Source organism: Salvelinus namaycush, chromosome 11 (assembly GCF_016432855.1).
Source record: "Salvelinus namaycush isolate Seneca chromosome 11, SaNama_1.0, whole genome shotgun sequence".
In the NCBI taxonomy this organism is placed as follows: domain Eukaryota; kingdom Metazoa; phylum Chordata; class Actinopteri; order Salmoniformes; family Salmonidae; genus Salvelinus; species Salvelinus namaycush.
The window spans coordinates 45,430,403-45,450,410 of record NC_052317.1 but is presented as its reverse complement, the minus strand read 5'-3'; the positions used below and the strand labels follow the sequence as shown (position 1 = coordinate 45,450,410).

Below are 20,008 nucleotides of genomic sequence, written 5' to 3'. Positions count from 1 at the left end.
CTCACCAGGAGGAGTGTTCCCAGAGGACTTCTCAGTGATGTTCACCATCAAGCCCAAGGCAGGCAGCCAGTCTTTCCTGCTGTCTGTGTATAACGAGAAGGGGGTCCAGCAACTGGGTGTGGAGGTGGGACGCTCCCCTGTCTTCCTGTATGAAGACCAACATGGGAAACCTTCCCCAGAGGAGTACCCACTGTTCAGATCCATCAACCTCGTTGACGGCAAGTAAGTGATGTCTGAGACACCTGAGAATCTCATCACTACTGTATCACAAAGCAAGGCCTTTTCTGTTACGGACAGGGTTTGGGTTCAGGTAAGGTTAGGCACTGTTTGGTTAGCTTAAGGGTTACTCTTTCCTCTGGCAAGTAACTGACGTTTGGCCTTTCACTAAGCCGTGATGTTATACAAGGAGTACTGTACATTTGTAACCCACGGGATATGAACCCCGGGTCTCCCACGGGATCAAGCAATGTCTTAGACCAAGAGGAAATTCTCTGTTGGGTCGAGGGCAGAAACTAGTTTTGAAGTTCGTAGACCTTATCATGTGACCATGACTGACTCATGTGTTCTGGGGGTCTATGAGAGGCTCTGTGGCCTCACCGTGTTCTTACTGTTGATAGACTCCACACAAGTCATGTTTTACAAGATGGCCGACCAGATCTGAGTCTTCTGGATTCTCTATAACGTATTTAAGGCTTCTCAGCAGACCCAAGCAAACCACTAAAAATGGAGAAAAAAATTGATTTATATACTTCATTGTTTAGTGATTGATAACATTACATTTACATTTTACATTTTAGTCATTTAGCAGACGCTCTTATCCAGAGCGACTTACAGTAGAGTGCATACATTTTATTACATTTTACATACTGAGACAAGGATATCCCTACCGGCCAAACCCTCCCTAACCCGGACGACGCTATGCCAATTGTGCGTCGCCCCACGGACCTCCCGGTTGCGGCCGGCTGCGACAGAGCCTGGGCGCGAACCCAGCCAGGAACATCAGGAATATATCTGCGAGATGGCTGTCTTTTGAGTTGCCCAATTATTTATTTGGCAGCATTTTGGTGACAGACTGTTTTTGCCAAATTATTTACAGCTGTCGGCACTGTTGATTTGCAATAAACCATCAAAATAACAGAGCTTCATAAATTGCTTAACTTTAAAATGAATATTCTGACAGTGAGGTCTTTGCTAATATGAAACATTTAGCGAAAACGTGTCTGGAGTAATTGTCTACAGCAAAATGAAACGTAGAGTTGGTATGTATCTGTCTTCCAGACCTTAAAGTAAAGTCGAGTGAGTTTTATCGTTTTAGTCTTTATCTAGCTAGTAATCTTTCTGAGAATAACAAATTATCTTCATCAAGAACAACCTAGTTTTCACATTTCTTGGCATCTCTCTGACATCTCTGACTACACCAGAATGTAGATTATCTCTGACTACTCCAGACTGTAGATTATCTCTGACTACACCAGACTGTAGTTAATCTCTGACTACACCAGACTGTAGATAATCTCTGACTCCACCAGACTGTAGATTATCTCTGACTACTCCAGACTGTAGATTATCTCTGACTACTCCAGACTGTAGATTATCTTTGACTAGTCCAGACTATAGGTTATCTCTGACTACACCAGGCTGTAGAGTTTTTTTGACTACTCCAGAGTGTAGGTTATCTCTAACTACACCAGACTGTAGATTATCTCTGACTACACCAGACTGTAGTTAATCTCTGACTACACCAGACTGTAGATAATCTCTGACTACACCAGACTGTAGATAATCTCTGACTACACCAGATTGTAGATTATCTCTGACTACACCAGACTGTAGATTATCTCTGACTACACCAGACTGTAGATTATCTCTGACTACACCAGACTGCAAATGTCCAAACTGTGCTCATGTTGTAGCGTTCAGCAAGCAACAAATACACTTCATACGTTTCATGTTCTCCCCAAATCTCTCATGTTTCTCTAACCCACTACCTCCTCTGTCCATGTGTAGATGGCATCGCGTCGCCATCAGTGTGGAGAAGAAGAGCGTGACCATCATTGTGGATTGTAAGAAGAAGCTGAGCAGGCCACTGAAGAGGAGCGACGGGGCAGCCATCAACACTGACGGCATCACCGTGTTCGGAACCAGGATTCTGGACGAAGAGGTCTTTGAGGTAAGGACGATGACCATTGCTTGCTATGACTCTGTATTCGGCTGATGGCACGGCTGCCATTTTGAGGCGTAACGTCTAAACGCTCTGTAGTTTGTTTTACAATGAATCTTGAATGTATTCCTTCTTGGGACAGGTCTTTGAGGTAAATAGGACATTGGCCATTGCTGTTCTGGGGATGTTATGTATGTACCTATGGTTTGCAATACATGTTGGATTGCTGCCTCCTTGGGACAGGTCTCTTGTAAAATAGATTGGATCACCTATGTAAAATAGATTGGATCACCTATGTAAAATAGATTGGATCACCTATGTAAAATAGATTGGATCACCTATGTAAAATGGATTTGATCACCTATGTAAAATAGATTTGATCACCTATGTAAAATAGATTGGATCACCTATGTAAAATAGATTGGATCACCTATGTAAAATAGATTGGATCACCTATGTAAAATAGATTGGATCACCTATGTAAAATATATTTTCATCACCTATGTAAAATATATTGGATCACCTATGTAAAATATATTGGATCACCTATGTAAAATATATTGGATCACCTATGTAAAATATATTGGATCACCTATGTACATAAAGGATTTATTATCTGTTTCTCTTGATCTTGACAAGAGATTTTTAGTTGTTTTTTAAAATATAGATATTTCTACCTTTATTTTAAAAGGCAAGTCAGTTAAGAACAAATTCTTATATACAAAGACGTCCTACCCTAGATTTCACATTAGCTTCATGCTCATGTACAGATGTGGTGTTGTCTGTGGTGACAACCACAGAATCCACTGCTGCTGACGTTTGTTGTTAATCAGTTGGACAGATTATTGTTTTATAACATGTCTCAGTGATACCAGCATGCATTGGAGCCTACTGGCAGTGAGTAATGTTACGAGTCGTAAAGTTAATTGTGTCTTCAGAAACCAGTTTCTTTATTTGCCCTTTTCATATGATTCTTTCATAAATGGTGAAAAGTTTTATAGACCATATAATAGGAGTACTTGGCTTTCTGCGCCTGGGTAGAGCCCTGGACTGTATTAAGGGAAAATGGCAGTTGTGTGTGACTTCAAAATGGCAGTTGTGGGCGACTTTTTTCCCCCTTATTAAGAGTGGAAGAAATCCGACAACAGTCTGCATGGGAGTCTTAAATATGACCGTTATAAGAGGGAGCATAAGGATAGCTTCTATAACTTATATTTCTATCTTTATTTGTTGATATGGGAGGTTGTTTGTGACGTGTGACGTAGCTGTCAGTGAGTTTCTGTTTCCTCGTTTGGAGTCATCGGAGTATAAGGATTATGGGTAAGGGGGGGTGGGGGAATTCATGTGGTGCAAAACGTCAGAAAGTCAAGAAATAGGAATTCTGAATTTAATTGGTAGAAGGCCTGAACAATGTATCTCTGAGGCATACAGGAAGTATTTCATGCCATCCATTCCTAGCATACATTAAAGAGACCAGTATAGCTCGTATTACATCGCACTGAACATCTGACAATGTACCTTGTTTTACCCAGCTTCAAGAAATATAAATGTTCCATTTTAACAATGTCTTGATATTTATTTGGTATGTTTAAATGTAACTTTTATTTTACTAGGCAAGTCAGTTAAGAACACATTCTTACTTAAAATGACAGCCTACCACAGCCAAACCCGGACAACAATAGGCCAATTGTGCACCGCCCTATGGGACTCAAAATCACAGCCGGATGTGAAACAGCCTGGATTCGAACCAGGGACAGTAGTGACACCTCTGTGATACAGCCTGGATTCGAACCAGGGACTGTAGTGACACCTCTTGCACTGAGATGCAGTGTCTTACACTGCTGTGATACAGCCTGGATTCGAACCAGGGACTGTAGTGACACCTCTTGCACTGAGATGCAGTGTCTTACACTGCTGTGATACAGCCTGGATTCGAACCAGGGACTGTAGTGACACCTCTTGCACTGAGATGCAGTGTCTTACACTGCTGTGATACAGCCTGGATTCGAACCAGGGACTGTAGTGATGCCTCTTGCACTGAGATGCAGTGCCTTACACCACTGCGCCACTCGGGAGCACATCTAGCTTGGAGGCGTTCAGAAATGATGTAACGATATCCGCAAATGAACCTGTATCGTTTTCATAACTCCTAATAATAGACAACTGATAATACTCCTTAGCTGTTAACCCAGCTTTACCACAGACAGGTAGCTGTGAGGCCTATGGAAACTATGAGCAGCATGCTATGCTATGCTATGCTATGCTATGCTATGCTGTTGCTATCTGACGAGACAATAGCCCCAGCGTAGCCTTTGATGTGAACACCAGGATTGTCATGGTGACTGAAACAGACTGTTTAGACGTGTGCCTCCAGGTCAGAAGACTGTAATCCCTCTTTTCCTCAGTTGGTTTCATCCACATCTTAATGATAGCTAGCTATCGCTAGTTGAAGCTAATCCAGGATTGAAAGAGGACAGAACATGTAGCCTAATGACTGTCTAATGAATGTAGTTAATAATTCTCGATGTTCAGCTTTTTCTGTTATTGGTTCTTAATTAGGCTCAAGCACTAATCCCAGATACAATGCCTGCATGTATGGACAGCTAGACAGCAATTTTTGCATTTAACCATACACTCCAAGTGAAGGGTTAGCATTTAGCTCATTAGCATAAAGACTCTCACCACCACAGGTATTTTTTATGCTGGTTTGAGGCCAGGTTTTGAACCGATGTGGGTGTTCTTTGTTTGAACGTAAATTATGCTAAACATAGTAGAATTATAGAAACATTTGGGCTCATTTTCTCTGTTTAGAAACAAGAAGAAGAGCAAATGATTTTGTTTGTCCCAAGGGGGACCCCGTTGGCACTTTGGAAGGCGGTTGGTTTCCATCAGAACTCTAGCTGCAAGCTATAGCAGTGGTGGCCTGAGCAAAAAAGAGACTAGGGCTGCGGTCCCAAATGGCACCCTTCCCTATAGGGCTCGGGTTAAAATCAGTGCACTATAAAGGGATTAGGGCGCCATTTCGGATGGAGACGAGAGCTACGCTGTATTTCTTCACCTGTAAACGTTTCCACTTCAACTTTAATAGCCTTGGGTTTGTTGATTGCAGTCTGGCTAATTGTGTAGGCAAACTGCGCACTAACGAACAGACAGAAAAGAAAAGTCCAATCTTGTCCAAAGGCAGAGTGAAACCCCCCTCTAATTGAATGGTGTTGGTTGTAGTGTAGTGATCGACAATCCAGGCTCAGAAAAGGTCTTTGCCATTCAGTTATTATTTTCTTTTTTTGCCATTTTGCCAAACTCTTGCAGCACAGCCCTCCAAGGTAGACAAAGTGCTCTCAAATGCAGCTGTTGAAACGAGACCGGCAAACCTAATCCGTTAAGCATGTTTTTTATTTTGAGTAATATCATGGATTTGAGACAAATATGTTGTCTCTATTGCAACTCATTACTGGCAAAGTACAATTGTAACACACAGTGAACAATGCGGTCATTGTCCCGTCTTCTAATATGAAGGTATTGAAGTGGAAAATATTTGAGCGTAAAGTAGACTAGGTGTACGTCAATAGGAGTCCAATACGGAAGGATTCAGTTAAGCCTTGAAGGTGTTAGTTAGAGGACCTGTTTGGTGAAAAATACAGTATTACTAATCAGTGAATTACCTTGGCACAACACATATTTCTGACTGGCTTGTGGTCCTACCATTGAGTTCCAATTTCGACCACAGCCTGTGACATTTGACCCCCAGAGGTGCTGCTGGCAGAAGATGCTGTATACTTGATGTGATTGCTCTTAGGTCGTCTATACGGCGACCAATTAGAGATCGTCAGTAAACACGTGTTAGGCATTCCGTGGACAGGAAATGGAAGTCAATGAAGATTATAGAGGATAACATAGACCCGGCCACTGTAGATGAATGACTGACAATCACAATGCTATACATCAATCAGGGATTTACTAAAGAGCAAACACATGCGGTGCAGACATTGATTTCAAATGTTGTCTTAACAGGGTGTGTAAAAGGATCAGATTTGATGTCTTATTAACTGTCTGGCGTCAGTGTGTTGAACCGGGTCAACATTATAAACTATTGTTTCGATGGTTCTGAAGCATGTCCATATTGGTAATTGGTGGTGGGTGATTCTGTAACGTTCTTCGTCGGGAGAAAGTGAGGAGGACCAAGATGCAGCGTGGTAAGTATCCATTTTAATAAGGATACTTGAAACAACAAACAAAAACAATAAACCGACAAATGAACGAAGACGAAACAGTCCCATATAGTTAACACAAACACACAGCAAAACAGAATAGAACCAGTTCACCTGAAAATAGAACCAGCTCACTTGATAATAGAACCAGCTCACCTGATAATAGAACCAGCTCACCTGATAATAGAACCAGTTCACCTGATAATAGAACCATCTCACCTGCTAATAGAACCAGTTCACCTGATAATAGAACCAGTTCACCTGATAATAGAACCAGTTCACCTGATAATAGAACCAGTTCACCTGATAATAGAACCATCTCACCTGATAATAGAACCAGCTCACCTGATAATAGAACCAGGTCACCTGATAATAGAACCATCTCACCTGATAATAGAACCATCTCACCTGATAATAGAACCAGCTCACCTGATAATAGAACCAGCTCACCTGATAATAGAACCAGTTCACCTGGTAATAGAACCAGCTCAACTGATAATAGAACCAGCTCACCTGATAATAGAACCAGTTCACATGATAATAGAACCAGCTCACCTGATAATAGAACCATCTCACCTGATAATAGAACCAGCTCACCTGATAATAGAACCAGCTCACCTGATAATAGAACCAGTTCACCTGGTAGCAGAACCAGTTCACCTGGTAATAGAACCAGCTCACCTGATAATAGAACCAGCTCACCTGATAATAGAACCAGTTCAGCTGATAATAGAACCAGCTCACCTGTTTAATAGAACCTGCTCACCTGCTAATAGAACCAGTTCACCTGGTAATAGAACCAGCTCACCTGATAATAGAACCAGTTCACCTTATAATAGAACCAGTTCACCTGATAATAGAACCAGCTCACCTGATAATAGAACCAGCTCACCTGATAATATAACCAGTTCACCTGATAATAGAACCAGCTCACCTGATAATAGAACCAGTTCACCTGATAATAGAACCAGCTCACCTGATAATAGAACCAGCTCACCTGATAATAGAACCAGTTCACCTGATAATAGATCCAGCTCACCTGATAATAGAACCAGTTCACCTGATAATAGAACCAGCTCACCTGATAATATAACCAGCTCACCTGATAATAGAACCAGTTTACCTGATACTAGAACCAGTTCACCTGATAATAGAACCAGCTCACCTGATAATAGAACCAGTTCACCTGATAATAGAACCAGCTCACCTGATAATAGAACCAGTTCACCTGATAATAGAACCAGTTCACCTGATAATAGAACCAGCTCACCTGATAATAGAACCAGTTCACCTGATAATAGAACCAGTTCACCTGATAATAGAACCAGTTCACCTGATAATAGAACCAGTTCACCTGATAATAGAACCATCTCACCTGATAATAGAACCAGTTCACCTGATAATAGAACCAGCTCACCTGATAATAGAACCATCTCACCTGATAATAGAACCATCTCACCTGATAATAGAACCAGCTCACCTGATAATAGAACCAGCTCACCTGATAATAGAACCATCTCACCTGATAATAGAACCAGCTCACCTGATAATATAACCAGGTCACCTGATAATAGAACCATCTCACCTGATAATAGAACCATCTCACCTGATAATAGAACCAGCTCACCTGATAATAGAACCAGCTCACCTGATAATAGAACCAGTTCACCTGGTAATAGAACCAGCTCACCTGATAATAGAACCAGCTCACCTGATAATAGAACCAGTTCACATGATAATAGAACCAGCTCACCTGATAATAGAACCATCTCACCTGATAATAGAACCAGCTCACCTGATAATAGAACCAGCTCACCTGATAATAGAACCAGTTCACCTGGTAGCAGAACCAGTTCACCTGGTAATAGAACCAGCTCACCTGATAATAGAACCAGCTCACCTGATAATAGAACCAGTTCAGCTGATAATAGAACCAGCTCACCTGTTTAATAGAACCTGCTCACCTGCTAATAGAACCAGTTCACCTGGTAATAGAACCAGCTCACCTGATAATAGAACCAGTTCACCTTATAATAGAACCAGTTCACCTGATAATAGAACCAGCTCACCTGATAATAGAACCAGCTCACCTGATAATATAACCAGTTCACCTGATAATAGAACCAGCTCACCTGATAATAGAACCAGTTCACCTGATAATAGAACCAGCTCACCTGATAATAGAACCAGCTCACCTGATAATAGAACCAGTTCACCTGATAATAGATCCAGCTCACCTGATAATAGAACCAGTTCACCTGATAATAGAACCAGCTCACCTGATAATATAACCAGCTCACCTGATAATAGAACCAGTTTACCTGATACTAGAACCAGTTCACCTGATAATAGAACCAGCTCACCTGATAATAGAACCAGTTCACCTGATAATGGAACCAGCTCACCTGATAATAGAACCAGTTCACCTGATAATAGAACCAGTTCACCTGATAATAGAACCAGCTCACCTGATAATAGAACCAGTTCACCTGATAATAGAACCAGTTCACCTGATAATAGAACCAGTTCACCTGATAATAGAACCAGTTCACCTGATAATAGAACCATCTCACCTGATAATAGAACCAGCTCACCTGATAATAGAACCAGCTCACCTGATAATAGAACCATCTCACCTGATAATAGAACCATCTCACCTGATAATAGAACCAGCTCACCTGATAATAGAACCAGCTCACCTGATAATAGAACCAGTTTACCTGATAATAGAACCAGCTCACCTGATAATTGAACCATCTCACCTGCTAATAGAACCAGTTCACCTGGTAATAGAACCAGTTTACCTGATAATAGAACAAGCTCACCTGATAATAGAACCAGTTCACCTTATAATAGAACCAGCTCACCTGATAATAGACCAGCTCACCTGATAATAGAACCAGTTCACCTGATAATAGAACCAGTTCACCTGATAATAGAACCATCTCACCTGATAATAGAACCAGCTCACCTGATAATAGAACCATCTCACCTGATAATAGAACCATCTCACCTGATAATAGAACCAGCTCACCTGATAATAGAACCAGCTCACCTGATAATAGAACCAGTTCACCTGATAATAGAACCAACTCACCTGATAATAGAACCAGCCTACCTGATAATAGAACCAGCTCACCTGATAATAGAACCAGCTCACCTGTTTAATAGAACCTGCTCACCTGATAATAGAACCAGCTCACCTGATAATAGAACCAGCTCACCTGATAATAGAACCAGTTCACCTGATAATAGAACCAGTTCACCTGATAATAGAACCAGCTCACCTGATAATAGAACCAGCTCACCTGATAATAGAACCAGCTCACCTGCTAATATAACCAGTTCACCTGATAATAGAACCAGTTCACCTGATAATAGCACCAGTTCACCTGATAATAGAACCATCTCACCTGATAATAGAACCAGCTCACCTGATAATAGAACCAGCTCACCTGATAATAGAACCATCTCACCTGATAATAGAACCAGCTCACCTGATAATAGAACCAGTTCACCTGATAATAGAACCAGCTCACCTGATAATAGAACCAGTTCACCTGATAATAGAACCAGCTCACCTGATAATAGAACCTGCTCACCTGATAATAGAACCAGTTCACCTGGTAATAGAACCAGCTCACCTGATAATAGAACCAGCTCACCTGATAATAGAACCAGTTTACCTGATAATAGAACCATCTCACCTGATAATAGAACCAGTTCACCTGATAATAGAACCAGCTCACCTGATAATAGAACCATCTCACCTGATAATAGAACCAGCTCACCTGATAATAGAACCAGTTCACCTGATAATAGAACCAGCTCACTTGATAATAGAACCAGTTCACCTGATAATAGAACCAGCTCACCGGATAATAGAACCAGCTCACCTGATAATAGAACCAGTTCACCTTATAATAGAACCAGTTCACCTGATAATAGAACCAGCTCACCTGATAATAGAACCAGTTCACCTGTTTAATAGAACCTGCTCACCTGCTAATAGAACCAGTTCACCTGGTAATAGAACCAGCTCTCCGGGTAATAGAACCAGCTCACCTGATAATAGAACAAGTTCACCTTATAATAGAACCAGTTCACCTGATAATAGAACCAGCTCACCTGATAATAGAACCAGCTCACCTGATAATATAACCAGTTCACCTGATAATAGAACCAGCTCACCTGATAATAGAACCAGTTCACCTGATAATAGAACCAGCTCACCTGATAATAGAACCATCTCACCTGATAATAGAACCAGCTCACCTGATAATAGAACCAGTTCACCTGATAATAGAACCAGCTCACTTGATAATAGAACCAGTTCACCTGATAATAGAACCAGCTCACCGGATAATAGAACCAGTTCACCTGATAATAGAACCAGTTCACCTTATAATAGAACCAGTTCACCTGATAATAGAACCAGCTCACCTGATAATAGAACCAGTTCACCTGTTTAATAGAACCTGCTCACCTGCTAATAGAACCAGTTCACCTGGTAATAGAACCAGCTCTCCGGGTAATAGAACCAGCTCACCTGATAATAGAACCAGTTCACCTTATAATAGAACCAGTTCACCTGATAATAGAACCAGCTCACCTGATAATAGAACCAGCTCACCTGATAATATAACCAGTTCACCTGATAATAGAACCAGCTCACCTGATAATAGAACCAGTTCACCTGATAATAGAACCATCTCACCTGATAATAGAACCATCTCACCTGATAATAGAACCAGCTCACCTGATAATAGAACCAGCTCACCTGATAATAGAACCAGTTTACCTGATAATAGAACCAGCTCACCTGATAATTGAACCATCTCACCTGCTAATAGAACCAGTTCACCTGGTAATAGAACCAGCTCACCTGATAATAGAACCAGCTCACCTGATAATAGAACCAGTTCACCTTATAATAGAACCAGCTCACCTGATAATAGACCAGCTCACCTGATAATAGAACCAGTTCACCTGATAATAGAACCAGTTCACCTGATAATAGAACCATCTCACCTGATAATAGAACCAGCTCACCTGATAATAGAACCATCTCACCTGATAATAGAACCATCTCACCTGATAATAGAACCAGCTCACCTGATAATAGAACCAGCTCACCTGATAATAGAACCAGTTCACCTGATAATAGAACCAACTCACCTGATAATAGAACCAGCCTACCTGATAATAGAACCAGCTCACCTGATAATAGAACCAGCTCACCTGTTTAATAGAACCTGCTCACCTGATAATAGAACCAGCTCACCTGATAATAGAACCAGCTCACCTGATAATAGAACCAGTTCACCTGATAATAGAACCAGTTCACCTGATAATAGAATCAGCTCACCTGATAATAGAACCAGCTCACCTGATAATAGAACCAGCTCACCTGCTAATATAACCAGTTCACCTGATAATAGAACCAGTTCACCTGATAATAGCACCAGTTCACCTGATAATAGAACCATCTCACCTGATAATAGAACCAGCTCACCTGATAATAGAACCAGCTCACCTGATAATAGAACCATCTCACCTGATAATAGAACCAGCTCACCTGATAATAGAACCAGCTCACCTGATAATAGAACCAGTTCACCTGGTAATAGAACCAGCTCACCTGATAATAGAACCAGCTCACCTGATAATAGAACCATCTCACCTGATAATAGAACCAGCTCACCTGATAATAGAACCAGTTCACCTGATAATAGAACCAGCTCACTTGATAATAGAACCAGTTCACCTGATAATAGAACCAGCTCACCGGATAATAGAACCAGCTCACCTGATAATAGAACCATCTCACCTGATAATAGAACCAGCTCACCTGATAATAGAACCAGCTCACCTGATAATAGAACCAGTTCACCTGGTAGCAGAACCAGTTCACCTGGTAATAGAACCAGCTCACCTGATAATAGAACCAGCTCACCTGATAATAGAACCAGTTCAGCTGATAATAGAACCAGCTCACCTGTTTAATAGAACCTGCTCACCTGCTAATAGAACCAGTTCACCTGGTAATAGAACCAGCTCACCTGATAATAGAACCAGTTCACCTTATAATAGAACCAGCTCACCTGATAATAGAACCAGCTCACCTGATAATAGAACCAGCTCACCTGATAATATAACCAGTTCACCTGATAATAGAACCAGCTCACCTGATAATAGAACCAGTTCACCTGATAATAGAACCAGCTCACCTGATAATAGAACCAGCTCACCTGATAATAGAACCAGTTCACCTGATAATAGATCCAGCTCACCTGATAATAGAACCAGTTCACCTGATAATAGAACCAGCTCACCTGATAATATAACCAGCTCACCTGATAATAGAACCAGTTTACCTGATACTAGAACCAGTTCACCTGATAATAGAACCAGCTCACCTGATAATAGAACCAGTTCACCTGATAATAGAACCAGCTCACCTGATAATAGAACCAGTTCACCTGATAATAGAACCAGTTCACCTGGTAATAGAACCAGCTCACCTGATAATAGAACCAGTTCACCTGATAATAGAACCAGTTCACCTGATAATAGAACCAGTTCACCTGATAATAGAACCAGTTCACCTGATAATAGAACCATCTCACCTGATAATAGAACCAGTTCACCTGATAATAGAACCAGCTCACCTGATAATAGAACCATCTCACCTGATAATAGAACCATCTCACCTGATAATAGAACCAGCTCACCTGATAATAGAACCAGCTCACCTGATAATAGAACCATCTCACCTGATAATAGAACCAGCTCACCTGATAATATAACCAGGTCACCTGATAATAGAACCATCTCACCTGATAATAGAACCATCTCACCTGATAATAGAACCAGCTCACCTGATAATAGAACCAGCTCACCTGATAATAGAACCAGTTCACCTGGTAATAGAACCAGCTCACCTGATAATAGAACCAGCTCACCTGATAATAGAACCAGTTCACATGATAATAGAACCAGCTCACCTGATAATAGAACCATCTCACCTGATAATAGAACCAGCTCACCTGATAATAGAACCAGCTCACCTGATAATAGAACCAGTTCACCTGATAATAGAACCAACTCACCTGATAATAGAACCAGCCTACCTGATAATAGAACCAGCTCACCTGATAATAGAACCAGCTCACCTGTTTAATAGAACCTGCTCACCTGATAATAGAACCAGCTCACCTGATAATAGAACCAGCTCACCTGATAATAGAACCAGTTCACCTGATAATAGAACCAGTTCACCTGATAATAGAATCAGCTCACCTGATAATAGAACCAGCTCACCTGATAATAGAACCAGCTCACCTGCTAATATAACCAGTTCACCTGATAATAGAACCAGTTCACCTGATAATAGCACCAGTTCACCTGATAATAGAACCATCTCACCTGATAATAGAACCAGCTCACCTGATAATAGAACCAGCTCACCTGATAATAGAACCATCTCACCTGATAATAGAACCAGCTCACCTGATAATAGAACCAGCTCACCTGATAATAGAACCAGTTCACCTGGTAATAGAACCAGCTCACCTGATAATAGAACCAGCTCACCTGATAATAGAACCATCTCACCTGATAATAGAACCAGCTCACCTGATAATAGAACCAGTTCACCTGATAATAGAACCAGCTCACTTGATAATAGAACCAGTTCACCTGATAATAGAACCAGCTCACCGGATAATAGAACCAGCTCACCTGATAATAGAACCATCTCACCTGATAATAGAACCAGCTCACCTGATAATAGAACCAGCTCACCTGATAATAGAACCAGTTCACCTGGTAGCAGAACCAGTTCACCTGGTAATAGAACCAGCTCACCTGATAATAGAACCAGCTCACCTGATAATAGAACCAGTTCAGCTGATAATAGAACCAGCTCACCTGTTTAATAGAACCTGCTCACCTGCTAATAGAACCAGTTCACCTGGTAATAGAACCAGCTCACCTGATAATAGAACCAGTTCACCTTATAATAGAACCAGCTCACCTGATAATAGAACCAGCTCACCTGATAATAGAACCAGCTCACCTGATAATATAACCAGTTCACCTGATAATAGAACCAGCTCACCTGATAATAGAACCAGTTCACCTGATAATAGAACCAGCTCACCTGATAATAGAACCAGCTCACCTGATAATAGAACCAGTTCACCTGATAATAGAACCAGCTCACCTGATAATAGAACCAGCTCACCTGATAATAGAACCAGTTCACCTGATAATAGAACCAGCTCACCTGATAATAGAACCAGTTCACCTGATAATAGAACCAGCTCACCTGATAATAGAACCAGCTCACCTGATAATAGAAACCAGTTCACCTGATAATAGATCAGCTCACCTGATAATAGAACCAGTTCACCTGATAATAGAACCACTCACCTGATAATATAACCAGCTCACCTGATAATAGAACCAAGTTTACCTGATATAGAACCAGTCACCTGATAATAGAACCAGCTCACCTGATAATAGAACCAGTTCACCTGATAATAGAACCAGCTCACCTGATAATAGAACCAGTTCCTGATAATAGAACCAGTTCACCTGATAATAAACCAGCTCACCTGATAATAGAACCAGTTCACCTGATAATAGAACCAGTTCACCTGATAATAGAACCAGTTCACCTGATAATAGAACCAGTCACCTGATAATAGAACCATCTCACCTGATAATAGAACCAGTCACCTGATATAGAACCAGCTCACTGATATCCCTCCTCTACTGTAACCTGACTGTATATTAACTTCTACTGTAACCTGACTGTATATTAACCCTCTACTGTAACCTGACTGTATATTAACCCTCTACTGTAACCTGACTGTATATTAACCCTCTACTGTAACCTGACTGTATATTAACCCTCCTCTACTGTAACCTGACTGTATATTAACCCTCCTCTACTGTAACCTGACTGTATATTAACCCTCCTCTACTGTAACCTGACTGTATATTAACCCTCTACTGTAACCTGACTGTATATTAACCCTCTACTGTAACCTGACTGTATATTAACCCTCCTCTACTGTAACCTGACTGTATATTAACCCTCCTCTACTGTAACCTGACTGTATATTAACCCTCTACTGTAACCTGACTGTATATTAACCCTCTACTGTAACCTGACTGTATATTAACCCTCTACTGTAACCTGACTGTATATTAACCCTCTACTGTAACCTGACTGTATGTTAACCCTCTACTGTAACCTGACTGTATATTAACCCTCTACTGTAACCTGACTGTATATTAACCCTCTACTGTAACCTGACTGTATTATTTAACCCTCTACTGTAACCTGACTGTATATTAACCCTCCTCTACTGTAACCTGACTGTATATTAACCCTCTACTGTACCTGACTGTATATTAACCCTCTCTACTGTAACCTGACTGTATTTAACCCATCTACGTACCTGACGTATATTAACCTCTCTACTGTAACCTGACTGTAATATAAACCCTCCTCTACTGTAACCTGACTGTATATTAACCCTCTACGTAACCTGACTGTGTATTAACCCTCTACTGTAACCTGACTGTATATTAACCCTCTACTGTAACCTGACTGTATATTAACCCTCTACTGTAACCTGACTGTATATTAACCCTCTACTGTAACCTGACTGTATATTAACCCTCTACTGTAACCTGACTGTATATTAACCCTCTACTGTAACCTGACTGTATATTAACCCTCCTCTACTGTAACCTGACTCTGTATTAACCCTCTACTGTAACCTGTATGTTAACCCTCTACTGTAACCTGACTGTATATTAACCCTCTACTGTAACCTGACTGTATATTAACCCTCTACTGTAACCTGACTGTATATTAACCCTCTACTGTAACCTGACTGTATATTAACCCTCCTCTACTGTAACCTGACTGTATATTAACCCTCTACTGTAACCTGACTGTATATTAACCCTCCTCTACTTAACGACTGTATTTAACCCTCCTCTACTGTAACCTGACTGTATATTAACCCTCTACTGTAACCTGACTGTATATAACCCTGCCTCTATGTAACCTGACTGTATATTAACCCTCTACTGTAACCTGACTGTATATTAACCCTCTACTGTAACTTACTGTATATTAACCCTCTCTTGTAACCTGACTGTTATTAACCCTCCTCTACTGTAACCTGACTGTAATATTAACCCTCCTCTACTGTAACCTGACTGATAATTAACCCTTCTACTGTAACCTGATGTATATTAATCCTCTACTGTAACCTGACTGTATATTAACCCTCCTCTACTGTAACCTGACTGTATATTAACTCCTCTACTGTAACCTGACTGTATATTACCCTCTACTGTAACCTGACTGTATATTAACCCTCTACTGTAACCTGACTGTATATTAACCCTCTACTGTAACCTGACTGTATATTAACCTCCTCTACTGTAACCTGACTGTAATTAACCCTCCTCTACTGTAACCTGAGTATATTAACCCTCCTCTACGTAACCTGACTGTATATTAACCCTCCTCTACGTACTGACTGTATTAACCCTCTACTGAACTGACTGTATATTAACCTCCTCTACTGTAACCTGACTGTAATATTAACCCTCTACTGTAACCTGACTGTATATTAACCCTCTCCTGTAACCTGACTGTATATTAAACCCTCTACTGTAACCTGACTGTATATAACCCTCCTCTACTGTAACCTGACTGTATATTAACCCTCCTCTACTGTGAACCTGACTGTATATTAACCCTCTACTGTACCTGACTGTATATTAACCCTCCTACTGTAACCTGACTGTATATTAACCCTCCTCTACTGTAACCTGACTGTATATTAACCCTCCTCTACTGTACCTGACTGTATATTAACCCTCTAACTACTGAACCTGACTGTATATTAACCCTCTACTGTAACCTGACTGTATATTAACCCTCTACTGTAACCTGACTGTATATTAACCCTCCTCTACTGTAACCTGACTGTATATTAACCCTCCTCTACTGTAACCTGACTGTATATTAACCCTCCTCTACTGTAACCTGACGTAGCAGCCTAAAATAAATGCCTGAAACTAAACACCCCACATTCTGGTCATGATGAGAGAAACAAACTGTCAGAGGAGGTTTAACCTGTCCAGTAGATGTGAAGTAGGTGTTGAGATAGAGGAGGTTTAACCTGTCCAGTAGATGTGAAGTAGGTGTTGAGATAGAGGAGGTTTAACCTGTCCAGTAGATGTGAAGTAGGAGTTGAGATAGAGGAGGTTTAACCTGTGAAGTAGGAGTTGAGATAGAGGAGGTTTAACCTGTCCAGTAGATGTGAAGTAGGTGTTGAGAGAGAGGAGGTTTAACCTGTCCAGTAGATGTGAAGTAGGTGTTGAGAGAGAGGAGGTTTAACCTGTCCAGTAGATGTGAAGTAGGAGTTGAGATAGAGGAGGTTTAACCTGTAGATGTGAAGTAGGAGTTGAGATAGAGGAGGTTTAACCTGTAGATGTGAAGTAGGAGTTGAGATAGAGGAGGTTTATCCTGTCCAGTAGATGTGAAGTAGGTGTTGAGAGAGAGTATTGCTCTGTTAACATTCAGATGGAAACAACTTCATAGAGAAAGCTAGCAAATGTTCCGTAGCTAGCTACTAGCCCGATATTAGGTAGCGTTATCTGGCGATAATGGAATAACAATGTGGTGTTTGTCGACTTTGTGGCACTTGCTTGAACAGCTCAATGTTTTCCAGTCACACAGTGCTCTGAAAAAATATTTGCCCCCTTTCCGATTTTCAATATTTTTGCCCCCTTACACTCAATAACGGGTTGTACCACCTTTAACTGTACTGACTGCAACCAAACACTTCCTGTAGTTGTTGATCAGTCTCTCACATCGCCACTCTCCCATGTAGAACTGTTTTAACTCTGCGACATTTGTGAGTTTTCAAGCATGAACTACTCGTTTCAAGTCCTGTCACAACATCTCAATTGGGATTAGGTCTGGACTTTGACTAGGCCATTCCAAAACTTCAAATTTGTTGCTTTTTAACCATTTTCATGTGGACTTGTTTGTGTGTTTTGGATCATTGTCTTACTGCATGACCCAGCTGTGCTTCAGCTTCAGCTCACAGACGGAGGGCCTGACATTCTCCTGTAGAATTCTCTGATACAGAGCAGAATTCATGGTTCCTTATATTAAGGCAAGTCCTTCAGGTTCTGAGGCAGCAAAACATCCCCAAACCATCACACTACCACCACCATGCCGACCCCAAACCATCACACTACCCCCACCATGCTGACCCCAAACCATCACACTACCACCACCATGCCGACCCCAAACCATCACACTACCACCACCATGCTGACCCCAAACCATCACACTACCACCACCATGCCGACCCCAAACCATCACACTACCACCACCATGCTGACCCCAAACCATCACACTACCACCACCATGCTTAACCGTTGGAATAAGGTTCTTACAGCTACAGTAAATTCCTCCACAGTGATGTGAGAGACTGATCAACAACTACAGGAAGTGTTTGGTTGCAGTCAGTGCAGTTAAAGGTGGCACAACCAGTTATTGAGTGTAAGGGGGGCAATTTGTTTTTCACACAGGAGCATTGGGTGTTGCATAACTTTGTTTATGAAATAAATTAAATAAGTATGTAATTGTTGTGTTATTTGTTCACTCAGGTTCCCCTTTATCTAATATTAGGTTTTAGTTGAAGATCTGATAACATTCAGTATCAAAAAATATGCAAAAGTGGAGAAAATTATAAAGGGGGCAAATACTTTTTTCACAGCACTGTATGCTAATGCGCTATATGTTTCACCGGGGACTGTAAACAACGAGACACACGTCCAAAAGAGGAAATCGAGTCACAGGCTCTCTTCCTTTTGCCCCTGAAAATAGGATGGTTCAGATTTTTACCCCTGAAAATAGGATGGTTCAGATTTTTACCCCTGAAAATAGGATGGTTCAGATTTTTACCCCTGAAAATAGGATGGTTCAGATTTTTACCCCTGAAAATAGGATGGTTCAGATTTTTACCCCTGAAAATAGGATGGTTCAGATTTTTACCCCCGAAAATAGGATGGTTCAGATTTTTGCCCCTGAAAATAGGATGGTTCAGATTTTTGCCCCTGAAAATAGGATGGTTCAGATTTTTGCCCCTGAACCGGATGGCTTAGATTTTTGCAGATGAGGCTGAGGGTGCATCTACTGTGTCTGTAACATTTGGGAATATGGGATACAACATGTGGTTTTGTCTTGGATACATGGGATACAACATGTGGTTTTGTTCTGGATACATGGGATACAACATGTGGTTTTGTCTTGGATACATGGGATACAACATGTGGTTTTGTCTTGGATACATGGGATACAACATGTGGTTTTGTCTTGGATACATGGGATACAACATGTGGTTTTGTCTTGGATACATGGGATACAACATGTGGTTTTGTCTTGATACATGGGTACAACATGTTTTTTGTCTTGGATACATGGGATACAACTGTGGGTTTTGTCTTGGATCACATGGATACAACATGTGGTTTTTGTCTTGGATACATGGGATACAACATGTGGTTTTGTCTTGGATACATGGGA

The 20,008-nt window shown here is 41.0% G+C and overlaps 1 protein-coding gene across 1 annotated transcript in view; it reads left to right on the top strand.

Annotated features, from left to right (window-relative positions):
• The window catches only part of LOC120055445 (collagen alpha-1(XI) chain-like), a 44,064-nt gene that overhangs the window by 22,741 nt on the left and 1,315 nt on the right, over positions 1–20,008 (top strand). Inside the window, exons 3-4 of the mRNA XM_039003308.1 lie at positions 12–222; positions 2,008–2,170. Coding sequence (XP_038859236.1) covers positions 12–222; positions 2,008–2,170 — 374 coding nt within the window. The remainder of the gene's footprint in view (positions 1–11; positions 223–2,007; positions 2,171–20,008) is intronic.